This window comes from Ipomoea nil, unplaced genomic scaffold (genome assembly GCF_001879475.1).
Source record: "Ipomoea nil cultivar Tokyo-kokei standard unplaced genomic scaffold, Asagao_1.1 scaffold3321, whole genome shotgun sequence".
In the NCBI taxonomy this organism is placed as follows: domain Eukaryota; kingdom Viridiplantae; phylum Streptophyta; class Magnoliopsida; order Solanales; family Convolvulaceae; genus Ipomoea; species Ipomoea nil.
Window position 1 is genome coordinate 3,177,313 of NW_017619749.1, and position 26,277 is coordinate 3,203,589.

Sequence of the window (26,277 nt, forward strand, 5' to 3'; positions counted from 1 at the left end):
GCATTATATTGCACCTTAGTCCTTACTCCATTTTCATCGCACTTTTTTTCATTGTGGGTGACAAAAAGTTGGATAAGTTCTATTGCAGCACAAGACTATGTTTCGCTTCACAATTATATGTTATCTCCCTTAGGCTAACGTTGTTGTAGTGTTTCTCAATGATGCATGGTCCATCACCAATACCGCCCACTCTTTCATAAATATATATATATACAATTAATTATTTATTGTGGGGATTATTTTATTACACATAATTTTTGTAGGCAAAACAAGTACATATTAGGTCAAGCAATATTTTATATAATGAGGCAAACACACAATTTTATACTTGAGAGTGTGTACTGGTTAAACTCACTTTTATGTAATAACTCGCAAATCACAAAAGATAAATAAATCGTACTATAAAAATTATATACTACCAGTTTGACCAAGAGAGGTTGGCAATATATATATAATTTGGATATATAAAATAATAAAATACCTACTACATTTAACAAGATTATTGAGGTCACACTCTTCAATCCTGAATTTGAACAAACAAATTTTATCATTAGAACCCCATTCATATAATGAAAAGAAACAGAAAACAAACAAGAGACCTACCATGCCCCCCCACCCTGAAAAAAAAGAAAAAAAAAAAACAATTAATTCTCTCCTTTTCATCAACATTACATTAAAGCTGTTTCAAAGTTTACATACACACAGTGTCAAAAGCAAATGAATAACACGTGCATGACAAATAGCCGAAATTAATTTCTTGTACGGATTACTATTTCCTAACCACGCTTAAGATAAGGAAAGGAATGAACCGAGGTGATTACTTGGATTGGGATATCTACCACTCTACGAGCTATAGCTAGCTAGCTGGGTAGTGCAACCAGGTTTAATTATATTAATTGCACTTTATAATGGTGATCTTTTTTACTTTTTCATAAGATATATATTAATTAATTAATTAATTAATTGAATTTATAAAGTGTAATGGGAGGTAAAAGTCTAACAAAGTGGGTGGAATAGGTGTCTACGTGTGTGTATATATATGTATATATATATATATATATATATATATATATATATATATATAGAAGAGCGCTCATATGCGGCGGGGTCTTACGGTGCGACGGTGCGGTCAAATTCCAGAATACACCAACCGTGTTAACAATATGCACCAACAGTGTAATAAAAACACACCCCAATAAAATGTAATAAAACATCACAAAATACACCACAGACTCAAAAAAACACACCATATAACTCACCACCCCCAATGGTGTATTTCCGAACAGTGTATGGTGTTTTTACTCACACCTAATGGTGTGTGTTTGGTGATGCAGGGCTCTGTTTACTCTGTTTTGTGTGGTGTATTTCCTAACGTTGATGGTGCATATTTGGTGAACTATTGGTGTTGTCGCACCGTAAGAAATAACCTCACCGTAAGACACTGCCGCACCTGAACCCGCCTCTCTATATATATATATATATATATATATATATATATGGGAAAATTACATTTTTGGTCCCTCAATTACTACCACATTTATAATGTTATCCTTGTTTTTCAATTTGTACAGATTTGGTCATTCAATTAGTACGACGTTAGTCAATTTAGTCCTTCTGTTAGTTAATCATCCTAAACTCTGTGTACAACATGGGTATTATAGGAATTTCAATTATTTCTATCAAAACCTACCAAAGCTCACACACCACTCTAAAAATGGCGATTTACTGATTTCCGAATTCAGAGTGTGAAGCTAATTAAGATGAAGAAGGATAAGAGAGGGGGGAGGGAGGGGAGGGGGGGGGGGGGGCATTGACTTTTGAGTGGGGGTGTTTATTTTAATAAAAAAAAATAAAAAATAAAAGCACAGCATAAACTTTTTATTTTTACATTTTCGGCTATGTGAAATTCCTATAATACTCATGCTATAAACGGAGTTTAAGATGATTAACTAACAGAAAGACTAAATTGACTAACGTCGGGCTAATTGAGGGACCAAATCTGCCCAAATTGAAAAGTAAGGATAACATTACAAATGAGGTACTAATTGAGGGATCAAAAGTGCGATTTCTCCTATTAAGAATAAAATTAGTCTATTTATTTTCACTTTCAACATAACAACACTAGAGAAGTAAGTATAATGTGTTGATCATACTTGATACCATAGTGTATGATATATATATATATATATATGATGATACCGCATCACCACGTATGATTAGAAACTAATAATATCTAGTATAATAAGGTATATATAATATGATCAATATCATAAATGTTTTTGCACATACGAATATATAGGTTTTTTTTAGGGGAGGGGGAGGGGTGCATGGGTGGATAATGTGAGCAAGAAATGCGGTGGGCATATATTGTGGGATGGGTTTGTGGGATTAATTGAAGAATGATGAGAATAAAAAATAAGTGAAATCCTTAATTGATTATAGTGGGTGGTGGAGAGGGTATTGGGCATGGCTTTTAGCTTTCCAAGCGTGGAGATTTTTGTTGGAGAATCCACAACCAAATGGCTCCATTTTTGGTCTCATTTCACGCCCCACCATCGCTCTTTCCTCACCCATTCCCATTTTCACTAATTAAACTAACCAATTAAAACATACAATATTTTAAATTTCTTCCCATTCCTACTTTTGTTTTGTTTTGTTTTTCTATTCAAGAATTACAACTTTTCAATTTATTGCATTTGATTTCAACTACGTGTAAGAGAATGGGAGTAATCAAATTCAAATTTAGATGTACTTCTTTAAAAGTGATATAATTTACTACCTTACTGGCAAACTGCTCGTGAAAATCTTATGAATACTCATGTTTTAATTTCTTGAATTGACATTTGGCAATGTAGTTAAGGATATTTATTTAAAAGTTTGTTTATAGTTGTAAGCATTAATCATGAAGTCTTAAGGTCATAATATGCCACTAACAAAACTAATAATGGATCAACCTCTTCTAAGTCTTTGAGATACCAACATATATATGATGAGATTGACTATGCGATCATCAACATATATAATTACACACACATATGTATATTGATCAAACATCAGTCATTTGCCCACATGTGTGGCTCAAATCTTGTACTATTATAACTCAATCTTCAAATCTACATATACAAATTACATATTATGTAATAGCCTGCAAATCACATAAAGACAAGTAAATCATAATAAAAAATTGTGTGACGGATTCAACCAATAAAATGTTAACAAAAATTAAATTTGTGACATTCAATATAATAATTATGTTCTACCAACTTGGTCATTGATCTCTTTTGAAGCATAGCATTTATTATTTGTAGTGGCATTATTTTTTATTTTTAAAGAAAGGAGATGGGAAGAGAAATGATGAATAAATATATTAATGTGCATATCTTTTTTGGGTGGGTAAGCTACTAGCTAGCATCAGCTATCTCCTAAAAAGCATATGACTTTCATTATAGTGGTCAATGCAAAACCACCCATATTTGTGACCAATTGACTATTATATATAAGTAATATAACACACATATATAACAATAATTGATATACTTATTTTCAACATCGAGTTAATCCACACTAAAATCATATAATTAACTATAATAATTTACTTTTTTATTAAATGTAATTTAATGTTGCTAAAATTATAGTTCATATTTGTCATGATTATATTAAACGCTTACTATTATACCAAAAAGCTATAAATTTCACAACTAATGCGTAATTTTAATTTTTTGTATACCGCTATCACATCTTTAAGAGGCATGGTGTTGGACTTGACCCTTCATCTGCCATCAATTACTAGACTTGGCCCTTCAATAGCCTCCACCCAACAATATTCTTATTTGATTGTGTAATTCTATGTTAAACAATTTGATGAAAATAATTGTATTGTAATAAATGTTCCGAGAAAAAAAAAACTTTCAAGGGCAATGAATATCTGATCTTCTCCTATATAATATTTATTTAAATATAAATATTAGGCATTAACTCATTCATGCATAAAACAAGTATATAAAAATATATATAAATTAATTATTTAATTAAAAGTACAACTAAAGTTTGTACTAAAAGTGAATAAATTAGGCCGTAGACGTGCCTCGAGGAATCGTTAGCTAGTTAAGCTTTACATCTCATCTACTATACAAATATAATTAATAAAGTAATTAAAGATATATTTTATTTTATTAATTATGGTTTGTTTTTAGTTAGTGCCACCAAAAGTGTACTCCAATGGGATTGGGCGTGTATATATATTGTTTCCTTTACACCAAACAATAGGGCATTGGTTTACACAAGGGGCTTATATAATATATAAGTACTTAATTATAAAAAAGACTCATATTACATTAAATTTTTACTTGTAATTTTGATCAGTGTTGGTGATAATAATATTTATTACAATATAGTTAGATTAATAATACTCGACACAACTAAATATTATATTTTGTTGTACATAATATTATCAACACTTTTAAATTATTTTTTTGATCTTTACTATTGACACCTTAAACATAATTTTTTCAATTATGTTGATTTTCACACATTTAGAATATTTATTTGAATACTGTACTGTATCACAATTACAGTTCACTATGAATTGTAAAAAAAAATAATGTTGTTTTTTGGGTTATTATCCATTCTTTAACACAAGGATTAATAAACAATTGTCTGCCATAGATCTTCTTATCTGTGCACAAGATTTGTTCAGGTGATGGAATCATGGACATTGGTTTTATTTAATTAAAACACTTATGGGAACTATGCATCCACTTCTATTTATTTATTCACTCAATTTATTTCACAATTTTTAATACGTTTTGAATGTGTTTGGTTCATGAGTTTACATATTAAGAATGAGAATCAAAATCATAGTGAGTGTTTTGTTAATAACTTTTTAAAACACATCTATGAGTTTTGCTTACATACCCCTTCAATTTAAAATTTGACTTAATTTCATTTTTTATCTTAGATTTATAGGTGACAGACTATTTTTTTAGTCTATTTTTGTTTTTTAATCAAAACAACCTCATTTGGTCCTGTATTATTGTGCAATGACAATTTTTGGTCATCCGTGAAACAAATCGTTGAAATGTTGTTAAATACAATGACATTTTTATCTTTTTATACAAAGTATGTTGACCCGCTATATTTTTTTTGAACAAATTCATAATTGAAGACCGAAATGTCATTATATTTAACAAAATTTAAACTGTTTTGTTGATATAAGACCAAAAAAATTGTCATGCCACAAAAATACTAAGACCAAAAGTGGATGTTTTGAAAAAATAAAATAAAAAAAAGTACTAAAAGTGGACTGCCAATTATAAATCTAGGACAAAAACTTGAATTAACTCGTAAAAAATTCATTCTCTAATTTAAAAAAATGTATTATTCTGTCTTATTGGTAATCTAATTTAAAGTTTGGATTAGTACTTTTTGATTTTTTTATTTTTATTTTTGTTCATGTTGATGTTTTGTATGTCAATATATTAGGATCATTTGTCTTAATTTTTTACTTTTATATTTTTAACATTTATTCTCATTATAGAGTCATACACAACCAAACATCAATATTGGTAATTATTTCAATTTCACCATACAACCAAACTTTCAAAATACTTTCACCAACATTTTTTACCATTACCAAGTATTTTATTCCCATTTCGATTCTGCGAATCAAACACATACACCTTTTGTTTCTTTACAGAAAAGTCTATAATCGGTAAAGTCTTTCTTGTGACCCTAATACAAATCTACAATCTGGTAAACCAATATAGACTGTTCACAGTTGACTGACTAAACCAATAAGACTAATAGATAATTTTCATGAAAGTCAAAATTTAAATTTTACAATTATCAAATTAATTGTCCGATCAACTTGAGTGGTTATTACTTCCAATTTTAATTCATTTTCAATTGTTTTATTTTTTTTTTTGAAAAGATTTTTAATTGTTTTATTAGTTGCATGATTTGATGTGATCAACTTCGGTTTATTTATGTCATATTTTTTGAAAATTATTGTTTCTCTTCATAACCACTATATACGAATCATATGATGGCAAATTTTAGGTGGACGATCCGATCCGATCCAAATGTCATGAGATTATTGTTAAGGGGATGGTCAAAGATTTGACTATCGTTTTCGTGAAATTTACCTACTCTAGTTTGTTTAATCGTCATTAACATTTCAAATAATAAAGGAATATATTCTCTCATTTTGGACAACGAACGAAACCCACATTTAATATTTAAGAGTGTGTATATATAGTAGTGAATAAATTATATTCATGTGTAATAGTTGTAAACAACACAAGAGAGGTTAATCACAGCAGAAAGATCATCGCGTGACGGGTTCGATCGAGATTGTGTTGGTAAAAGAATTCTTTCAGAGGAGCGTCATTCTCCATCCATTCGACTACCAATTTGGATGAGAAATATACTCTCTTAACGTACGGTTGCATGACTAGCTTTCCAAAATTTCGATAGGTATACAATATATGTTTTTTTTTTTTCTTCCCATGTGATGATGGATTATGTCGATCTTAGATAAAAGTATCTTACTAACTTTATAGTGGAAATTATACATGATAATGGACTTCACAACTTGAGAGAATAAGGACAAATATGATTAGTCTCAATATATGATTCTATATAATATTAGTCTCAATGTATATGTGGTACTAGACAAAATTAATTTTCAGTAAGTAATACAAAATTTTATAGTAAAAATGTGCTAGGGCCTGGGTGTAAGAATAAAATTATCAATTTTCAATCACAATATGTTGAAGTTGCAATTACTTTATTTACTTGTATATACTTTTTTTCTTTTATAAATTAGTATAATCCATAATCCATAAAAGAGTTTTTATCAATAGTTAATATATTGAATGAAAGTGGAACATGTATGTTATGGAGCAATGGCATAAAGTAATTTTCATTCATCATCATTAGTGATAGTCTACATCCATGGGTTTCTGGCATCCATTAATGGCTCTCTTCATGGTTGAAACAAAACTATAAATCACATCAATGTAAAGTTTTAATATTGTACTGTAATAAAATTTTGATTTGTTTTGTATGATGGTGTGTCCCTGTTCAAAATATAAATGATATGAACAATTAGGTAGTAGAGAAAAATTGCCCGTATCGGCTTAGCTCAATGGTTCAATAACAGTAGCCCAGTAGATAGTATTTGTAAGAAGTGTCCAAAGTGATCAGATTCTTTATGTGCATCGGCATTTAATCATGTCTACTGCGCCATTGAATTATCATGATTTACATCATTCTAAATGTTCAATTGGACTGAGGGTTGAGGATTCAATCTTTTGAAAAAGAAAACATATGAATTGACCATAAAAATTCACTTATTCAAAATAAGTCGATAGTATGAGACACTGTATTCTTAACTCATATAACAACAAAATAATGACATTTGAGCAAAAAATGTAATTAATGAAATTATATGTGAGAGGGGTTAAGGAAATAAGGAATCAAGTATCTGCAGCTGGCTATGGGGGCCACAATGTGTGTGTATGATTCATAGTTTGAACGGTCAAGCTTCAAATGATTGGTGATCTTGCTTAACATGGGATTCCCTCCTTTAATTTTGTTTTACATTTATATAAAAAAAAATACTAATTTTGAACCTTATTTACAAGTGTTAATTATTATTAACGAGTCAGGGTTCAAAGTTTTTTTTATTAGTATTATTGACTATATTACAATGTAATATCTGTTCATAATTACTTTCTTAACTTACTACTGAAACACATAGAGTTAATATTGCTCCCACGTAGACTCGAGTCAAATTCAAAGTTTAAAATTGTTATATTTGACTTAAAAATTCAATAAATTAAAGCATTTAAAATAATGAATAATATTGAGTTAACAAATATAAATTATATAGATATATTTAACTTACATTGTTAATAAAAAAAATCTACACAATTTTAGAAGGCCAAAACAATATCGATACTAAATTTCTTATGTTATGCATCAAGACTTTTCGTATTATTATATAAATATAACACTTTGAATTATGAGAAAATTCATTGTTGTTGCTCTTGCAAAGAGTTAAATTTGGAATGATTACCAAATTAATTATCCAATCAATTCAGTTGGGGCTACTTCTATATAAATGTAACACCGAGTTGAAAGCATAAGTACATGATATTGCCTTAACCACATGGTTACAACTTACAAGTTTGACTACCAATTGTTTGAACATATTAGTTATGTGTAATCTAGATTGATTTACTTCATTGTGATTTTTTGTCGGTTACAGTCATAAAGCAAATGTTGCATATTTTGGAGTGTCATCGATTATAATTTTACAATTGCTTAGACAAGACATAATGTATATATATGTTATGTGAAGGTGGTGTCTCTAAAGTTGGTGATTAAACTTTATTTGATATTCTCTCTATATGGTTCGGAAAAAAAAATTGTTACATACATTTCATAATTGTCAATTTAATTTGTGTTGAATCTGAACATATAAAATCATCAAGAATCTCACTCCCAAGCATGACATGATGGTATTATAGCTTCCAATCTTTTCATTGTAAAACTTTTTATTATGATAGTTGATCAATCACTAGAGAGTACAATAGTACAATACTATGGTCTACATGAAATCACTAGTATATGCTTCTTTTTTTTTTTTTTTTTTTCCTTCATAAAATCACATCCAAAAATATTTCCTTGGTTACTTTTCAATTTCTAGTCGGTTCTAATATCTAAATTTGGCGAGACGATTGGTTGGAGGGAGGGAATTATGTAAGAAAGAAATTGTAATTTCTTAGGAGATGAATAATGCGGTATAAAGTGATAATTTAAATTCCCGTGTTTGATTTGCAAGAATATAATTACTGAAAATTTCAATTCCAATGTTTGGTATACATCGGAATTGAAATGAGATAAATAGTATAAAGTCCAAAATGTCTATACTTATTATTATGATTATTATTATTGTAATAATTATTAAAAATTGTAAATGACCAAATTAAAATTTTGCTTTTGAAAATTTACGTAACACTCTGCAAATAAATTATAGAATTGCATAATGAATTGAAAGCAATAAAATAGATAAAGGAGTTTTGAGATCGAAACCATATTTGATTGAAGTTGGCATATTGATTGAAGTTTTGTGTTGAGAGTAAAAGAATAAGACACACTATAATCAAAAGAGAGATGTCAAACATCAATTTTAAGTTAAAAAAGATATGAGTAATTTTGTCTCAAAGTTTTTTTTTTTTTTTCCTTCCTAAAATCAATGAAATTGAAATACGAAGGGGGCATGAGATTATAATTCCATGAAAAATGAGGGAATATTAATTGCGCAGAATTGCAATTCTCTCAAACCAAACGAAGAAATTTGCTTGCCTTTGTAATTATGTGAGAATAAAATTGAAATTTCCTTCAACCAAACACCCAGCGGAGGTATTTTCAGTACAATTTTTTTCCCATTTATTTTTAATATATATATATATATATATATATATATATATATATATATATACTTCCACTAGACAATGAGAAACAAAAACACCATGAAGGGTGAGTTTGAAAACTATAAAAATGACTTCTAAAAAATGTTTTATGGGAAATGAGTCATTTTTCATAAAACATTTTCATTTTTCGTGTTTTGTTTCATTTTAGAAAGTTGTCTTTGTGTGTTTGGTTCGATTTTCATAAAATGAGCAGAAATATATAATTAAAATTTTTAATTGTTGTTAACTGAAAAAAAATATTTGACAACATAGCTATGTTTTGCCAAGTTTTTTTTTTTTTTTTCAAATAACAAAGGCAAAAATAAATGAGTACTAGTTTCTAATGAAAACTAGGTAACAGTATGATTTCTGACAGAAACCAGTCTAGATTATGAAGAAAAATTGGTTTAGTTTTTGCTGGTTTTCATCATAAATGAATATAGTTTCTACTGATTTTCATAAATAAAAATAGTATGGTTTTGGGTTTTCGTCCCCACAATCGAAAACCGTTTCTAGTGGCTGAGGTCCACCACCGGAGGTTAAAAAAATTAAAATTATAAGATCGAGGAAGAAGGTAGACATTGGGATGACCGATGAAGAATTCATGGAAGAAAGTCAAGGAAGATTGCTGATGAAGACGTCGTGGAAGAAGAAACGTGGATCTGGAAAATGACTCCGCCCAAAAAGACGGAAAGTTATTTTTCAGAAAAACAAAGCTATTTTCTTATTGACCGAAAGTCATTTTCTATTGACTTTAATTTTTCACCATTTTCCAAACACCAAAACTCCATAAAATGATTTTCAAAAATAATTTTTCAGATTTTCAGACACACCCTAAAAGAAAAAGAGATTAAACACAATTTTTTTTTTTTTTACCTAATGGGCCTTTTTATTTAATCCTTATTAAATAAATATATATATATATATATATATATATATATATATAGAAGAGCGTTCATATGTGGTCATGTCATTAGGTGTGGTCGTGTGGTCGTATCTGTGTCGTTGAATCAGTTTAATCTAACGGCAGTGATAATTCTGAGGATTTTCGCGCGTTTTGGTAAGTGGGGGTGTTATGGTAATTACAGTGGCCATTTATAGCAGGCGGGTTCCAGAATACACCAACAGTGTTGACAACATACACCAATAGTGTAATAAAACACACCACAGTGAAGCACACCAATGGTGTATTCCCATGTTATGGTAATTACAATGGCCATTTATAGCGGCCGGGTTCCAGAATACACCAACAGTGTTGACAACATGCACCAATAGTGTAATAAAATACACAACAAAATCTTGATTAATATTCCGGTGTTTTATGACGAGTTTACCCTTGCAGTTCGCTGGGTATGAGAATGTGCGCGAAAATACTAGAAAAATCTTGATTAATATGATTCATTGGATCTATCTAATCTAATGGCCTATAATTGACCATATGACCACACCTAACAACATGGCCACATGTGATCACTCATATATATATATATATATATATATATATATATATATATATATATATATAAACCACGCGTGAAATTAAGGTAGTCAAACAATTAGTTTGATAACCATAAAAATTTAAATTTAAGTACTCACTATAGCTATTTATTGATCTTAATCTGATAGCAATTACAGATTTTTTTTTTTTAATTTTTTGTAAATCTTTAAATACACATATTAATTTTGAAGGTGAAAATGCGAGAAAAATAGTGATTGGGCATGGGCATAAGCAAAGAAGAGGCAAGCACACGGGTCAATAATCCAAAATGGAGAAGTGATGATGCAAGCAGCCACGGGTCCACCGTCCACGGCCACCGTCGGCTCAACAACACTCCAAAAACTTCTACTACTACTACTCATAGTATACATGATTTCTACACTCAATACACAAGCGTGCATTTCGCACGTACCAAATAAACCACGCCTCAAACCCCCCCCCCCCCCCCCCCCCCCCCCAAAAAAAAAAGAGAAGATAAAAAATGGATCATTTTCTTTTTTGTCTATATAGGCGTATATAGCCTTCTGTACGTGCACTCCTCTTTCTTTGACTGCAACAAAACCTCTCTTTCTCTATCTCCCTCACTCTCTCTCTACCCTCCTTCAAGCTCCGTGTTTTCTGGGGTTGATTCCGTTGATATATATAGAAGCCTGGATTTTGAGCTCTGGTATTCCATACACTGTAAGTTCATGTTCTCTCACGAGTTTCTTGGCTGGAAAAATGTTACCTTGTGGCCATTCTATGTTCTATTTTGTTTTGTATGAATTTTCTTGCCTTTTGATGTGTGTGAGTGTTGAGTTTGGATTCTGAATGTTTTTGTTTACTTGTTGGTGGAGATTTTTTGTTTCTTCTGTATTTTCTTGCACTTTTTTTTTTTTTTTTTGGAAAGTAGTTGTACTGTGTAAATCTGGTTTAAATGGAGATTAAGCAAGCAATTGTATAAATAAACTTGTTTTTTTGCTTCCAGAATGAGCAATGAAAATTAACAAGCAATTAATGTGAATTTAGCAATAGAAAAGGTGATTCTCTTCCATTAATTTCAGACAGCTTTGATGATAATCCTGCAATTCAGCTCGGTCTTCCTGAAAATTAATTTTCAGTTTTTTTTTTACTATAAAAAAATGCCATTTTCCATTGCTAGCTGGTTGTTTTTACACCTGTAAGCTCAAAGGATCTATTTTTAATTTTTTTTTTTTATAAAATCCATCATCTCTTCATTTTTCCTGATAGGAACATAGATTTTAAAGCTTTGTTCTGAAAGTGTTTTTTTTTTTTTTTTTTAAATTTTTTTTTATTGTAATGTTTGAACTGATTGTAATTAGCTATGAAACTGATTTGTATGTGAAAACTTCTGACAGGGGCATAGAATAGGTTAAGAGCTTAAAGATCAAGAAAAGTGGTGGTTGAGCATAGTGAAGAACAGCATGCGGTGGTATAGTCTTTCAGTTGATGTGTTTCGGAAAGTCGTCTCCTTGAACCTTTATTGCCATGTTATTCTGTAGAATTGATCTCTAGTATTCAGAAACCTCTTGATCTCTCTCAATTTTCATACCTAAAAAGTAGTCAAGCTTCCATGGGGTCTAATCGATTCATTGTCATTCCCTTCTATGTCCGCGTGATCCTCTGAGTTTCGCTTCCATTCTCGGTTTCCTTGTAGTTGTTTCTTCAGCTTTTAGTCTTAACCACTGTCTTCTTACTTAGTTACTTTTTAATCTCAAGTGTCTTTGTTTGTTTCAAGTTACTGTTTTGTTCTCAAGGCTTTTCAGTTGTTAGAGGTGAGAAGTTATTTGGGCGTTTTTAGTATTTTCTGCTGGGAATCTGCAGTGTTATTTTGAGGAGAAGAAGGGTAGGGAAAAAGTAGTTATGGTGTGCCAAGCAGCTAGTCAGACTAGATTCCGGGCATTGAAACATGAAAATGGAGTCGCGGGGAGTGCCACCATAATAGTTAGAGTCATTGCGTGTTTTCAACCTCTCCAGGATTGCCAGGTCAGTATGGAATTGAATACGATTCTCGTTGATTATGATTCTAAATTTGCAATGTTGACTTCACAGAATGTTCTATTTGTCTAATGTGGCTCCGAGAAATCTTACCGGCTTTGTGTGGGGTGTTTTTTCAGGCTGAATATTTCCGTCATTTGCTGAAACCTGTCACGTAGAACAACTTTCTTGCTGCCGTGTTCAAGTTAAGCCTGGAGTTTTATAGTTTTCTCTCAGTATTTCGAAAATCTACATTAGTCAGCAGTTTGTAATATCACGGTTACTATAGAGCTGGTATGTTTTGGACTGTTTGATCGAGTTCTTTGTTATGTTTCATATGATAGATATATATCTGTGCAATTCTGACTTTAGAAGTTTGGTTGATTATATTCTAGGTGATTGCTGTGGTTGCATGGAAAAGGACTTTGGATCTTGGTTCAATCACCAGTGTTTTGGTTTGCAATCAGCCCCGTTGAATTCTTCAGGTGCACAAAGCAATATCGGGAAGGGGGATTGCTTTTCTGTTTATATGAATTCTCAGTTTAATGAAGTTTCGACAAATGGGGATTTTCCCTTGCTCACATTCTCTGCCCGGCCTCAATCCAAGGCAGGCCAACCCGAACCCGATGAGCCTCGTAACTGGTTCAACTGTTCGCCTTGCTTCCCTCGGGATGTCAGTACTTCACCAAACCCTGTACCCATAGAGAAGCTTCCGTCTGGGTCAGTTGAAAATTGCAACACAGGTGGCACTGGATGTTCCCTCAAGAAGTTTCTTGTTTTTGACAAATCTGATGATCAGACAACCTTAATTTACAGTTCTGCCAACTGTACTCCTGCGCAGTGCCCAGAATCATGGTCCCCAAAACCTCATGGAGCTTATAATTTGATCAGGGAGCATCCCGGGATTAACAGAAATGAAGAAGCATCTCCCTTGGGTAATTTGATTATTGATGATGATTACGTTGAAGAAAGCCACCGAGATTTGGAAAGCGAATGGCATGAAGATACCGATGAGCTGAATGCTTTGATCTACTGTGACAATGATTACGACTATTTGGAGGAGGATGAAGTAACCAGCACCGATCGTTCCCCCAGTACCATGACTGTTCATGAGGAAAGGGGTGAAGAAGTTGAAAGCTCCGCTGGGCCAACCAAAAGGCATAAACTGTTAGACGGTGGCCATAATGTTCTGTCATTCACGCACACTGCAACGACTGCTAAACCACCACATCCGTGCTCCGAGGTAGAAGATGATGCAGGATCTAGTTGTGGTGGTAATGACAGTAATGAAGTTTCGGGACTATCCGGGATTAAGAGATCAAGGGAAGAGAAAATACGCAAGACCATAAGCATTCTGCAAATGATCATTCCTGGCGTGAAGGGGAAAGATGCAATGCTCGTCATAGATGAAACCATTCAATGCTTGAGATCCCTGAAAGCCGAAGCCCAGTCATTGGGGCTTTGATAACCTTCAAGATTAATCGTACTAGTAGGTGTACTGGATTGGGCTTTTCTTATATCTTTATTGTGCTGTAGTTTTGGAGTAGTATCGTCTTATGGCTTGCCAAACGCTAATGAATAAGGGGATTAAGTACAGTATAATTCGGGACCAGTATGACAAAGCGTGGCTACTGCATCGTTTCACAGCTGCCATTGGATTTTTAAAGTCTTAGGTGTCATGTTTTAAAGATAAGGGAGCACTTTGTGTCTTTGTGTTGACAACTCGACACCAACGCTCCCTATGAGAATGCACCCGCCGCCTAGCTATATGTCGTGTGAATGAGAACATGAATTGCTTATCTGTAGGACCATGGAAAAGGATGGATTCATGTTCTGTGGGTCGTTTTGGTCCCTACCCTCACTTTCTTGCCCCTTTTTTTTGAGTTACTGTCACTTCATATCTTGTGTGGAATTTCTATCTTATCCCTTGTGGCAGATTGCAGATGGCATCACTTCTTGATTGAGAACTGGTTTTGGATTAATTAACCAGTTGAGTTATGCTGCAATGACGGGTATTGGAATTTGCAATTTCCACCATTTATCCATGTGTTTAGTGTGAGGTTCTTGGCATCTTAGGGTGTTGGTTAGGTGATGGTTCCCCATCACATGATCCTTTGTTTAGTTGTTTGTGTAAAATATGAGTACTTTGACTTGGTAATGGGGGCGCATATATTTATATAGGAGTGTTGTGCGTGGTTTGTAGAATATTGAGGTGTGAATGATGATGATGGTTGGATGTAATTTAAGTTGGTTGGTATTATGTATTGTCTTGATGCCTCTTGTTCTTACGTCGCATGCACGCATTTTATTAGTGAGAAAGTGATGTGTAATGGTATTTGATTCCTCCGCCATCTCCAATGCTCTGCAGTTTTGATGACTCTGGCAAGGGACCACCTGTCTGCATTATTTGCAGGAAGAAAAAATTCATATCCCACCCCTGCCTGCATTGCCCCCACCATCATTTTTTTTATAGCTCAGTTTCGGACTAAATTAATTTATAAGGACTAAATTGAATAAAATATTATAATATAGGGATCTCATAAGTACTTTGATCCCGTGAAATATTAACAGGGTTAGCTATGTAGCCAAACTAGTTGCAATTATCCCTATACATCCTCTTTGTAATCAACCAAACCAAGAAGGTTGACAATAATCAAACTCATGATATTTTAATACAATAGTTATATTCTACTAACTCAGACACTTCTTTCGTGGCAGAAAGATTTTGTATTTTTTTTTCGTGGAGGTAAACTCGTTCCAACTTTACATGTATACAATCATTATACCGGTGACCATGATCCACATTGAATGATGGAACACTGATATCAATGTTCATTTTTAATATACTGAAAGTATCTTTTTTTTATGTATTATATGTTTATTTTTTTAATTTTACTTTTAATGTATTACCTAAAATTAACTTTTAATATATTAAAAATAAGCATTCTAATATTCTATGAAAAACTAATTGTTATATATAATAAAAATGAATATTTATTAGTGATTCACCTTATAATATAAATCGTAGTTCCTAGTGTAATTTGCCACATGCAAACGCCTATACGGACTACGGAGAATATATTGTTTTGGGCCATAGCGGGCATATGGAATACTACGATCGGTAATCAACAAAAGAAGCCCAATTTGAAATCCTAAAGCAGATGCTTTGCTTCGGATTGGCCCAGCACCCTCTAAGTGCAACAGTTGTCTGATGATCGCACGCAGATACTGCCATTTATCATCAGCTTCGTCATCATCATCATGATTTCCCCTTGATCGAGCTATGATTTCTCTACTCCATCTCCCTCTCGTGCTGTAAAAGGTCGAACGTTTTCTGGAATTTCCTCGCGAAATGGAGTCACTGTGCTTTCACGATGGCAACATTACCGACATGATCAATATCCGTACTCTCGACATCCGCCATGTATGCTCCAGTCTCTCTCTCTCTCTCTCTCCTTTTTTTTTTTTTTTTAAATAAATAATTCTGTTAAATTCAAATTATCTAATTATGATCGATTTCGTTTGGAAATTCTTCGTGTTTCTCACAAATGTTGTATCGGACATTTCTATTTATGATTTCCTATTTGTTGTTTTACTATACTGTAGCGACTTTATGAATTAACCTGTTACTAAACTTGCGAAAGTCAAAATACAAATAGTTTTTTTTTTGCTGGAACTATAGCGCAGAATATGCTTTAGTTGTTTGGCTGCCGTATGTTTGATGAAGCCTAGTTGAAGGCTTGAAGTATGGAAGCTGTTTGGAAGTACTTTTAGTGCATTGTGCATCGAGTCATAAGTTTTCGAAGGATACATTGAGTGAAAATTGGAACTCGATTTCTGTTGCATGCTAACTAATCACCTCGTAATTGATTTAATCTAAAGAGGAAGTTTCCAGGAGAACAATGATTTCTATGGATAAACAAGTTTCTCAATGTATAGAAGTTTCTATGCCTCAAATCCAAAGTCGGTCGCATCACTGCAGTTGCTGCCATTTTCTGCTGTGTGAAGAGTATCTGTGCTGTTCTTTCCAGTATCTATACAGAATTGTTATTATACAGAAGGAATATCTTGTGCACAAGGAATAAATTCTAACAGTTTCTAAACTGTTTCTTGGTTTTTCTTTTCCTCTGTACTCTGACTAGTTAAGCAGTGTTCCTCAATATATATTGCTTCTGTTTTTCATTTCTTTTGTTACTTTTAATCTCTTTACCTCCATCTTCCATACAGGACACTGATCATAGATTTCAAATGCACTCCTCTTTGGTACGGAGGCTGTCCTTAGAAAGGGAATTAGAGGTAAGTACTCTAGCTAGACCGCCTAGACATCAACCTGGGCAGCTGTTGAATTGAATACAATTTTTTGCGCTCTTGTTGTAGTTCATGTCATTTTCATATTACCTGTGTACATACAAATTTTGTAGTTCATGTTTTTGTTTGTTGGGAAAAAAAACACTTTTTGTCCTTAAGCTAGTATGGGTTTCTAACTCCAATGGCTTAGTTACATGCTGTTGCAAATGCCATTCTTAATTCCCTTAAAGTGGCTATTTTGATCCCCTTTGTCATGGCATTTGTTAGTTTTCTTAAACTTTGCACATATTCTAATTCCCTATGTCACTCTTACTTTCATTTTTGACATAGAGGGACCAAAACACATGCAAAATTTAAAATACAACTAATAATTGCAGTAACATGGGGATCAAAATAGCCACTTCAGGGGAGACAATTAAGGGATAGCATTTGCAACATGTAATTAAGGGGTTGGGTTTACAAATCACTACTATCTTAGAGACCAAAAGTTTTTTTTTTTTTTTTTTTTTTTTTTTTTTTTTTTTTTTTTTTTAACTCGTTTGTTTATTGATGTATTTTGTAATCTAAGTTCAACATAACCTTACATAGTCCAGTCTAGAGCTAGATGAGGAAAATCTTTAGACAACCAAATATGCTTTGAAGTAAAATTTGTACCTATGTTTGTGACCTTTACAAGGAGATGCATCTACCTTCATTGTAGATTTGTAACTCCAAGAGAATGACTGAGTAATATGACCTTCTAGTCTCTACTGAGGTTGTTCTATTTGAAGTACATCCACTGGAATAATATTCACCAGACTAGGCTTTTCCAGACATCTCCCGCTAAGGTTGAATGTATTAGATTTTTAGATAATATGGAAATTGAGAACTACAAGGCTTTTAGAGAATAATTCTGTTGACGTTACTACAAGAATGCATTAAAATCCTCCTTTCACCCAAAGCTGGTTCTTTTTGAGGCCTAGTAGTTTCTCTCGTTTTATTTTCTTTACCTGTGGAATGCTGTTATTTAATTTCTTCTTTATGTATTTAAACAAATAATTTTATTGGTGTATGCAAAGGCATTTTGTTTTACACTGCTTTCAGGGGCATCAGGGTTGCGTCAACACTATTGCTTGGAATTCAAGAGGGTCACTTTTGATATCTGGATCTGATGATACGAGAGTATGATCATTTGTTCGAATATATATTTCTCCAGAGTTACTATAAAGTTGTGTTGACCTGCATTCAGAGATTTGTTTGATTTGCTGCAGATGAATATATGGAACTATTCAAACCACAAGCTACTGCACAGTATTGAGACTGGCCATTCAGCAAATATATTCTGCACAAAATTTGTCCCTGAAACATCGGATGAGCTAGTTGTTTCTGGAGCTGGGGATGCTGAAGTAATTTCTTGATGGGTCGATCATACATGCATATGCATTATTGATTGCACTGTCAACATGCTGTGACTGGAACTGGGAACTTGCACTGACCCTTGTTTTCTTTCTTTTGCAGGTTCGGCTTTTTCACTTGTCTCATTTAAGGGGAAGAGGTGTTGATGAGAATTTTATCAGTCCATCAGCAGTGTTTCAGTGCCACACTCGGAGGGTCAAAAAATTAGCTGTAAGATCTCATTAACTAATGCTTATTTGCTTGTTTCTCCTCATATTTCATGCTGCTATTATTTTTTCTATTGCAGGTTGAGATTGGAAACCCAAATGTTGTATGGAGTGCAAGTGAAGATGGAACTTTGAGGCAACATGATTTTCGAGAGGGTGCTTCCTGCCCTACTCCTGGTTCTTCTCATCAAGAATGTCGTAATATTCTTGTATGTGCTAAACCACTTTCCTATTTGCTGGACTGTGCTTTCTTTCTAACTTTAGTGTTTAAGCATCCTTAATCTTCATATTTATGTCCTATGTGAAATTGTTATCGAACAGGAAAATGTGTTTGGCTTACTTTCTGCTCAGTAAAGCATGAAGCTTAAATGGTTATATTGAATTGGTTTTATTCTTTTGGCTCATATTGAGCTTTTGTTTTTTTATATGTTTAGTTCATAACGCCCCTGGAGTCTCAATATTTGTTAGGTCGGAGCATAGAGGTGTTGGTGTCCCTACCCAATTTGCAGATGTGAATATTAAAACAGATTTGCCCAACTACTGTTGAATAGTTTACTTGAAGTTCTGTTGTTTGTTTTCTGTTGCTGCACATTGAACTTGGTTGTAGTCTAAAAATTGTGTTTGACAATAGAAATTATGAGCCCACTTCTGAGGGAGGGCAATAATTAAGTTCGAAAATTTTAAAAGATTATATTTTCTTTTAGAGAAATGCTTTTCCTATTTTCCAGCTGTACTTTTCTACATCATTATGTTAAATTCTTATGTGTGTATCAGCTTGACTTGCGCTGTGGAGGTAAGAAGTCATTGGCTGATCCGCCTAAGCAATTTTTTGCTTTAAAGTCTTGTGATATCAGCTTGACTAGGCCCCATTTGCTTCTTGTTGGTGGGAGGTATGTTTTTTGTAGCTTGCTTTTTCTAGCAGAAGATTCTTCATTTTTGGATCCAACTTTGTGCTAATTTTTATTTTAATCCTTGCAGTGATGTTTTTGCTCGTTTGTATGATAGAAGAATGCTGCCACCATTGTCCTCTAGTCAGAAAAAGTTGGCACCTCCTTCATGTGTTAATTATTTCTGTCCAATGCATCTCTCTGACCGTGTAAGTTCCAAAATTTTTAATGCTTTTGGCATGTCAGATACATTGACTGCTACATACTCAACCTTTTTCCTGCCTCATTTTGAAGTTGTGAATTGATCTTTGCTAGATTTGTTTATCAGTAATTGTCAATCTTGTCATGCTCCTGAACTGTGGCACTGCATGCCAAATTCTAGAAAATCTTCCCTTTGCTCTGTTCTCTGTACTTTTCCTTGATGTATATTCTAATGGGGATTCCTTCAAGTAGCAGTTGAGTAGTTGTTATTATTATTATTGTTAGTATTATTAATACGGAGTACTATTTTTTTAAATTTTGCTGTTATTCCTGAAATTGGTTAGTAAGCCTAATTTCTGTTAAGTATTTTGCTAATTTCTTCTTGTAGGTAAAATTGTGGACTGTGTTTAACAGTATGAATGGGACTTGATTCCATCATGGAAATATTCATTACCTTCCAATTTAGATCTGGTTATTCAGAACTTTTTCTTACCCAAATATCTCTGCTATTGATGATTAAGTTTAGTGCATTATATCATCAGGGAACATGTGTAACAGGGTGCATTAGATGAGGGTTTGTGGAATTCTTGTATTTTTCACATTATTTTCCATTTAAGCGGAAAATTTACCTTTGGGCTTGCCATTATGTATTACCTACTCTAGAAAGTGGGAGCTATAATACTGAGTTTTTTTTTTTTTTTTTTTTTTTTTTTTTTTTTTTTTTTTTTTCTTTTCGTTCAGGGTCGTTCTAGCTTGCATCTAACTCATGTTACGTTTAGTCCCAATGGTGAAGAGGTTCTGCTTAGCTACAGTGGGGAGCATGTGTATTTGATGGATTTAAATCCTAGTATGTATGCTATGCTTGATTTCATTAAATGTATCCTTATCCCTGCAATCTAAGCTATCTGATTGAGATATATATGTCCAAAACCAAACCTCATATAAGGATGCTTTCACATTTAAAAAAAGTTTATCATTGATGTATATTTTTTTTTAAATCTCAAATGAAAGTTATATGACAGTCATTGCTGTCACAGATTAAAAAAAAAAAAAACAAAAAACAAAAAAAAAAACTTGAAGCTTTTCCTTTTGTTGCAGCGCGAAGTTCTATGCGGTATTCCTCTAGTGATGTTGCTAAACTTATGAACTTTAATGCTGTTATCAAGGAGGTGGAGTTGCAGTCATCAGTAACTGGTATCTTTTTAAATGGATCTTCATTAAGAAGTCAAGCCACTGCCAAGGTTATCCTATTTTGGCTCTAAGATACAACTTATTTTATACTAGGAAGTCTCAATTCTTGTATTTTCTTGCCTCAAACAGATTTCATTTCACTCCTACTTTTACAGCTTGATAAGTGCAGAAAGTTGATTCAGACTGCAGAAAAATCACTGAAAGAAGACAAAAAGTATTATTATGGTATTGAAGCCTGTAATGAAGTCTTGCATGGTTATGGGGATGAAATAGGACCTATGCTAACTTATGAGTGTCTATGCATTCGAGCCGCCTTATTGCTCAAGGTTTGTGTATAATATTTATTATTCATGCTTTCCATTGGATTTGTTGTTGAAACTATTTGAATTTGCTTTTATTTCATTTATTTTTTTTCTCAGAGAAAGTGGAAAAATGATGCACATATGGCTATAAGAGATTGTCATAAAGCTAGAAAGATTAATTCAACTTCATTTGGGGCACTACTTTTGATAGCTGAAGCTTTGTTACAGGTAATTTATCCTACTGGAACAAGTTTTTGAATATCTGGCAAATTTTTTTTAAAGGATCTGCTTATGACTTTATTAGATAAATATATAGAAGATTAATCTTGGTACCTTTAGAACATGCATTCCAGCCTGGAAACCTCTGTGAAAACATAGATAAGTTTAATATATCCTCAAAACCTGCATGATGCAGGAGCCTAGACACTATATTCACACAAATATTTACACGGAAAATTATAATTTTTGAGACCTTCATTTTTTAGCTCATGATATTTGTTGCAGTTAGGAAAACATAAAGAAGCTCTTGAGTTTGCTATTTGTGCTCAATCATTGGCTCCTTCTGGTACTGAAGCTGCAGAAAAGGTCGAGAATTTAAAAAAGCATATCACTGCAGGTCAGTGACTGTACTATTGATATAGCAACCAGGTGCTATTGAGTGAGATTTATAACTATTGCAGCACAAAACAAATGGAAAAGGCTCAGCTCTATTATTATAGCCTAATAAAATCCAGAATCCAGTTCAAGAAAAGATTTCTCCAAATAAAATAATGGAATTATAGTTATAATCAATTTAGTTTGATCTAATACATAAATAACTAAATAAATAAAATATTATTAAACTATTGATTTCAATGAATACTGAATTACAGGAGGCCCTATTTATACTTATAGTAAATAACAATTATCTCTAATGATAATTATCTCAAATGGTAACTATATAAACATTTCTAATAAAATAAAATAAAATATATTTAAAACCTAGATAGCTACTAACATGAGATATAAAATATCCTAAAAATACAATATTCTATTTATCCGGATGAACAGCTGAAGCGGAGAAAACTAACAAGGAACATGGAGAATTTAAATCTGAACCTGAGGTTGGACGGGTGTTGTCATTGAGTGACATACTCTATCGTTCAGATGCAAATAGTGATGTTTCACAAGATGGTCCAAGGTCCGAGAGAGAAGATTCTGATGAAGAGGATCTGGAGTTGGCTTTTGAAACCTCAGTAAGTGGGGATGAATCACATGATACTGAGCCTAATTTAATTCAAGGAGGTTTGAATTTGAGGTTTCATAGGAGAGGTGATTCAAGTATAGAGAACAGAAGGAATGGTTCTTGTGGGTCACCAACATCATTGTGCCAAGATCCGAAAGTGTCCTACCAGGTCATGATTTTGATGTTATCTTTGTATACTGTTTAGCAACTAGCCTGTAATGAATACACACACACACACACACACACACACACACACACATATATATATATATATATAATATTCCAAATTGAGTTGTTTCATACAGAATATAACTGCCATTATTGAATTCTTCTATAATTGTGTTTTGACATTTTATTATTTTAGCAGACTAGCAGTATCTTAATTGTATTTTATACCGCTCTTGTTGCAGCCTGAGGCAGTGATAGATATGAAACAGAGATACATTGGTCACTGTAATGTAGGCACTGATATAAAACAAGCTAGTTTTCTTGGCCAAAGAGGTATGCCTGGCTTTTTATTTGATATGTTATTGTGCTCTTCGCTGGATAGTTAGTTATCAATATTTTGTTATACAGGTGATTATATTGCTAGTGGGAGTGATGATGGTAAATGGTTCATCTGGGAAAAAAAAACTGGCAGGCTTATAAAAATGCTTCATGGAGATGAAGCTGGTAATGCCATTTTTTTTTTCTTCATTGTTTGTTAGATTAGATATTAGAAGAACAATACAATTAGTAACTCCTGCCATCTCCTCACTTGTCTAACATCTCATATTTCACCTTTCAGTTGTGAATTGTATACAGTGTCATCCATATGATTGTGTTGTGGCTACTAGTGGGATTGACAACACCATAAAGGTGAGAAAGAAAGAACTTGCCTTTTCTAAATTGTGTGAAATATTTTGATTTTGTACTTCTAATCAATAGGACTGCTATATTTATTTATGACTTCAGATTTGGACTCCAATTGATTTGGTATCTTCCAGTGTGTCTGGTCAAGTAGGACCAGAGACTTCAAATATTCTAGACACTATGGAAAACAATCAGCGCAAATTATGCCGTACTCGCGAAACAATTCTGTAAGGCTTCTCACCTTTCTGCTGCCAACGAGTATGTATTATCTATATATGTATGTTTAGTGTGGGTGTGGGTGTATATGTGTGTGCATGCATGCATGCAGTATACTTGTGAAAATCTTGTAATGCATAAGGTCTTCAGCACAAGGAATCATACAATTTGCAGGCCTTTTGAATTTCTGGATAGGTTCAGGATGCGAGAGTTTGCAGAAGGTGGCATGCAGCCATTTGAATGCACACAGGGTTAATCTTTATCCACAGGTGAATGGGAACATTCCTACTTCTCCATCGTAAATACTACTCGATATGTATGAATTTTATGGTGCTTTACTTTCTTGAATGTCTTGCAGAATTCTAACTTGTTATATTGTCTACCAAGTAATCACATGTTTGCATGTTGACAATTTTAACAGATTGTTGTGGAAACCGGTAAGTAGGGCGTGCTTATGCATGAGAGTGAAAGTTTGGCAGGTTGAGTTCGCAAGTTAATTGTGCTTTTACTTCGTTGTAATTAATTGAGTCTGATTGGGAAGAATGATTGTTTTGGTCATTGTACGTACGTATGTAAATATATTTTTCGTCATATTTCTGAATTAGAGGGCGGTTCTCATTTAGAACCCAAGAGGCCCGCCTTGTCTCTTCCAACATTTATTCGGTCCAATAATAAATGTAGAACTCTAATCGTCGTGGCTCTCTTACCAATAATAAGTCTATATATATCTTTTAGGGTGTTGCTATTTGCACCACCCTTTAGTCAAAAGTAGGTATAAAGTATCTTGGAATTGTAAAAAGGTGAAAACTTTCAATAATTACATAGGTGGTGTAAATAGCCAAATGGGGGTTCATTTTGCTATTTGCACCACCTTGGTCAAACACTCAAACCTCATTTATGAGGTGTAATTAATAATTTTTTAATTCAAACTTTAATTAAGAGAAAATTGTACTTTTTCCCCCTAAGTTATATACTTATAGTACTTTTTACCCCTGAATTATTCATGTTAGCATATTAGCCCCCTCAATTATTCTAAAAGTGACGACTCCTCCTCCCCCCCAACACCCCCATGTATTAAATTGACATTTCTACCCTTAAAGTAAACATTTTATTTATTTTTCTTCTCTAAATGTAGGGATGACCACGGTTTGGTTCTAACTAAACCGGACGCTATAGCAATCGAATTAAAAGTTTTCGGTTAAGGGAAAATTGTACACTTTTTCCCTCTGAGTTATATGATTATAACACTTCTTTCCTCTTAATTATTTGTTTATCTACATTTGCTCCCTCAATTATATTAAAAGTGGCAGGTTTTTTCCATTTTATGTTAGGTGAATATTTTTACCCTTAAAACTAAATATTTCATTTATTTTTTCTTCTCCAACAAATTATTCTTTATGTGTACGGATGATTATGGTTCGCTTCAAACAATTTTTTATTTTATTGCCAATTCAAAATTTATTTATTTATTTATTTATTATAAATTCTATTTCTTATTTTTAAAATAATATAAATTCAATAATTATTTTATTTTATTTTATTTCATTTTTTCGGTTCTGAATTGTAAGTATAAGAAAATAAAGTTATGTTGTGCCTTCACAATTAGTTTTATTTATCTTATACTTTCTTAAACATTTTTAACCCTAAGAATCTAAGCTCTACTCCCAAGGTTCGAACCTATGACCATTTATTTGAAATGGTAATTGAAATGTCATCATATTACATGATAGTTGGCTTAATCATATTATATATAATAATTATATAAAAACCAATTGTTGTTAAATCAAAGTAATTGTAGATTACTAGTATATATATCCTCTAAAGAAGGTATGCATTCCTCAAAAAGAGAGAAATCAAATATAATCTTAGATATAAAATCACACTCCAAAATGCCATTGGAACGTAATGGATTGTCAACTTCAATATGACAGCGAAAGCCTAAGAAATCAATATTTCCCCCCTTTTTAACTGGAATGAAGTTCGGAAGAGTAATATATAACACGTGTGATTGCAAATTAAAACAAACTCCCTTTGGCTTTGCTTACGATTCAGAACCGAAAAAATAAAATACAATAAAATAATTATTAATTTTTTTTTTTTAAAAAAATAAGAAATAAAATTTATAATAAATAAATAAATTTTGAACTGACAATAAAATTTAAAAAAAAAATTGTTTGAACTGAACCGTGACCATTCGTACATATAAACAATAATTTGTTGGAGAAGAAAAAATAAATGAAATATTTAGTTTTACGGGTAAAAATGTCTATCAAACATAAAAAGAAGAAAACATGCCACTTTTAATATAACTAGGAGGCAAATGTAGATACATGAATAACTAAGAGGGAAAAAATGTTAAAAGCATATACCTAAGGGGAAAAAGTGTCATTTATAATAAATATTTGTTAAAAAATAATGTTTGACTAAAATTAATGAAGGTGGTGCAAATAGCAATTTTCTATTTACACCACCAAAAAGTTATCACACCTATTAAATAGGTGGTGTATATAGCAATTAGGGTGGTGCAAATAGAATTCCTC

The 26,277-nt window shown here is 32.5% G+C and overlaps 2 protein-coding genes across 8 annotated transcripts; both read left to right on the forward strand.

The window, feature by feature from the left end:
• The first annotated feature begins 11,432 nt into the window (after positions 1-11,432).
• Positions 11,433-15,296, forward strand: LOC109170324 (transcription factor bHLH145-like). 2 transcript variants are annotated; one of them, XM_019319390.1, is made up of 4 exons: positions 11,433-11,658; positions 12,336-12,963; positions 13,095-13,248; positions 13,350-15,296. In XM_019319390.1, the coding sequence occupies exon 4, from the start codon at positions 13,367-13,369 to the stop codon at positions 14,417-14,419; it is 1,053 nt and encodes a 350-aa protein (XP_019174935.1). In that variant the 5' UTR covers positions 11,433-11,658; positions 12,336-12,963; positions 13,095-13,248; positions 13,350-13,366; the 3' UTR covers positions 14,420-15,296. The 2 variants fall into 2 exon arrangements, with proteins under 2 accessions (XP_019174935.1, XP_019174934.1); XM_019319389.1 differs by having other exon boundaries at positions 11,468-11,662.
• Positions 15,297-16,182: 886 nt separating this feature from the next.
• On the forward strand, positions 16,183-24,426 carry LOC109170321 (WD and tetratricopeptide repeats protein 1-like). Of its 6 annotated transcripts, none has more exons than XM_019319382.1 (20): positions 16,183-16,378; positions 17,182-17,250; positions 18,346-18,423; positions 18,513-18,647; positions 18,760-18,867; positions 18,944-19,072; positions 19,638-19,753; positions 19,842-19,959; positions 20,693-20,798; positions 21,050-21,192; positions 21,298-21,468; positions 21,562-21,672; positions 21,949-22,060; positions 22,495-22,838; positions 23,080-23,170; positions 23,246-23,341; positions 23,457-23,527; positions 23,624-23,748; positions 23,912-24,005; positions 24,157-24,426. In XM_019319382.1, the coding sequence occupies exons 1-19, from the start codon at positions 16,307-16,309 to the stop codon at positions 23,991-23,993; spliced, it is 2,277 nt and encodes a 758-aa protein (XP_019174927.1). In that variant the 5' UTR covers positions 16,183-16,306; the 3' UTR covers positions 23,994-24,005; positions 24,157-24,426. The 6 variants fall into 6 exon arrangements, with proteins under 6 accessions (XP_019174927.1, XP_019174929.1, XP_019174928.1 ...); XM_019319384.1 differs by having other exon boundaries at positions 23,933-24,006; positions 24,159-24,426; XM_019319383.1 differs by having other exon boundaries at positions 23,933-24,426.
• Positions 24,427-26,277: the final 1,851 nt, after the last annotated feature.

Bases quoted from the DNA above. Each gene is read 5' to 3' on its own strand.
- LOC109170324 (XM_019319390.1), top strand. From the start codon at position 13,367: ATGGAAAAGGACTTTGGATCTTGGTTCAATCACCAGTGTTTTGGTTTG.
- LOC109170321 (XM_019319382.1), top strand. From the start codon at position 16,307: ATGGAGTCACTGTGCTTTCACGATGGCAACATTACCGACATGATCAAT. The intron at 16,379-17,181 runs GTATGCTCCAGT...TCTTCCATACAG, and splicing joins GTACTCTCGACATCCGCCAT to GACACTGATCATAGATTTCA. The intron at 19,073-19,637 runs GTATGTGCTAAA...TGTGTGTATCAG, and splicing joins AAGAATGTCGTAATATTCTT to CTTGACTTGCGCTGTGGAGG.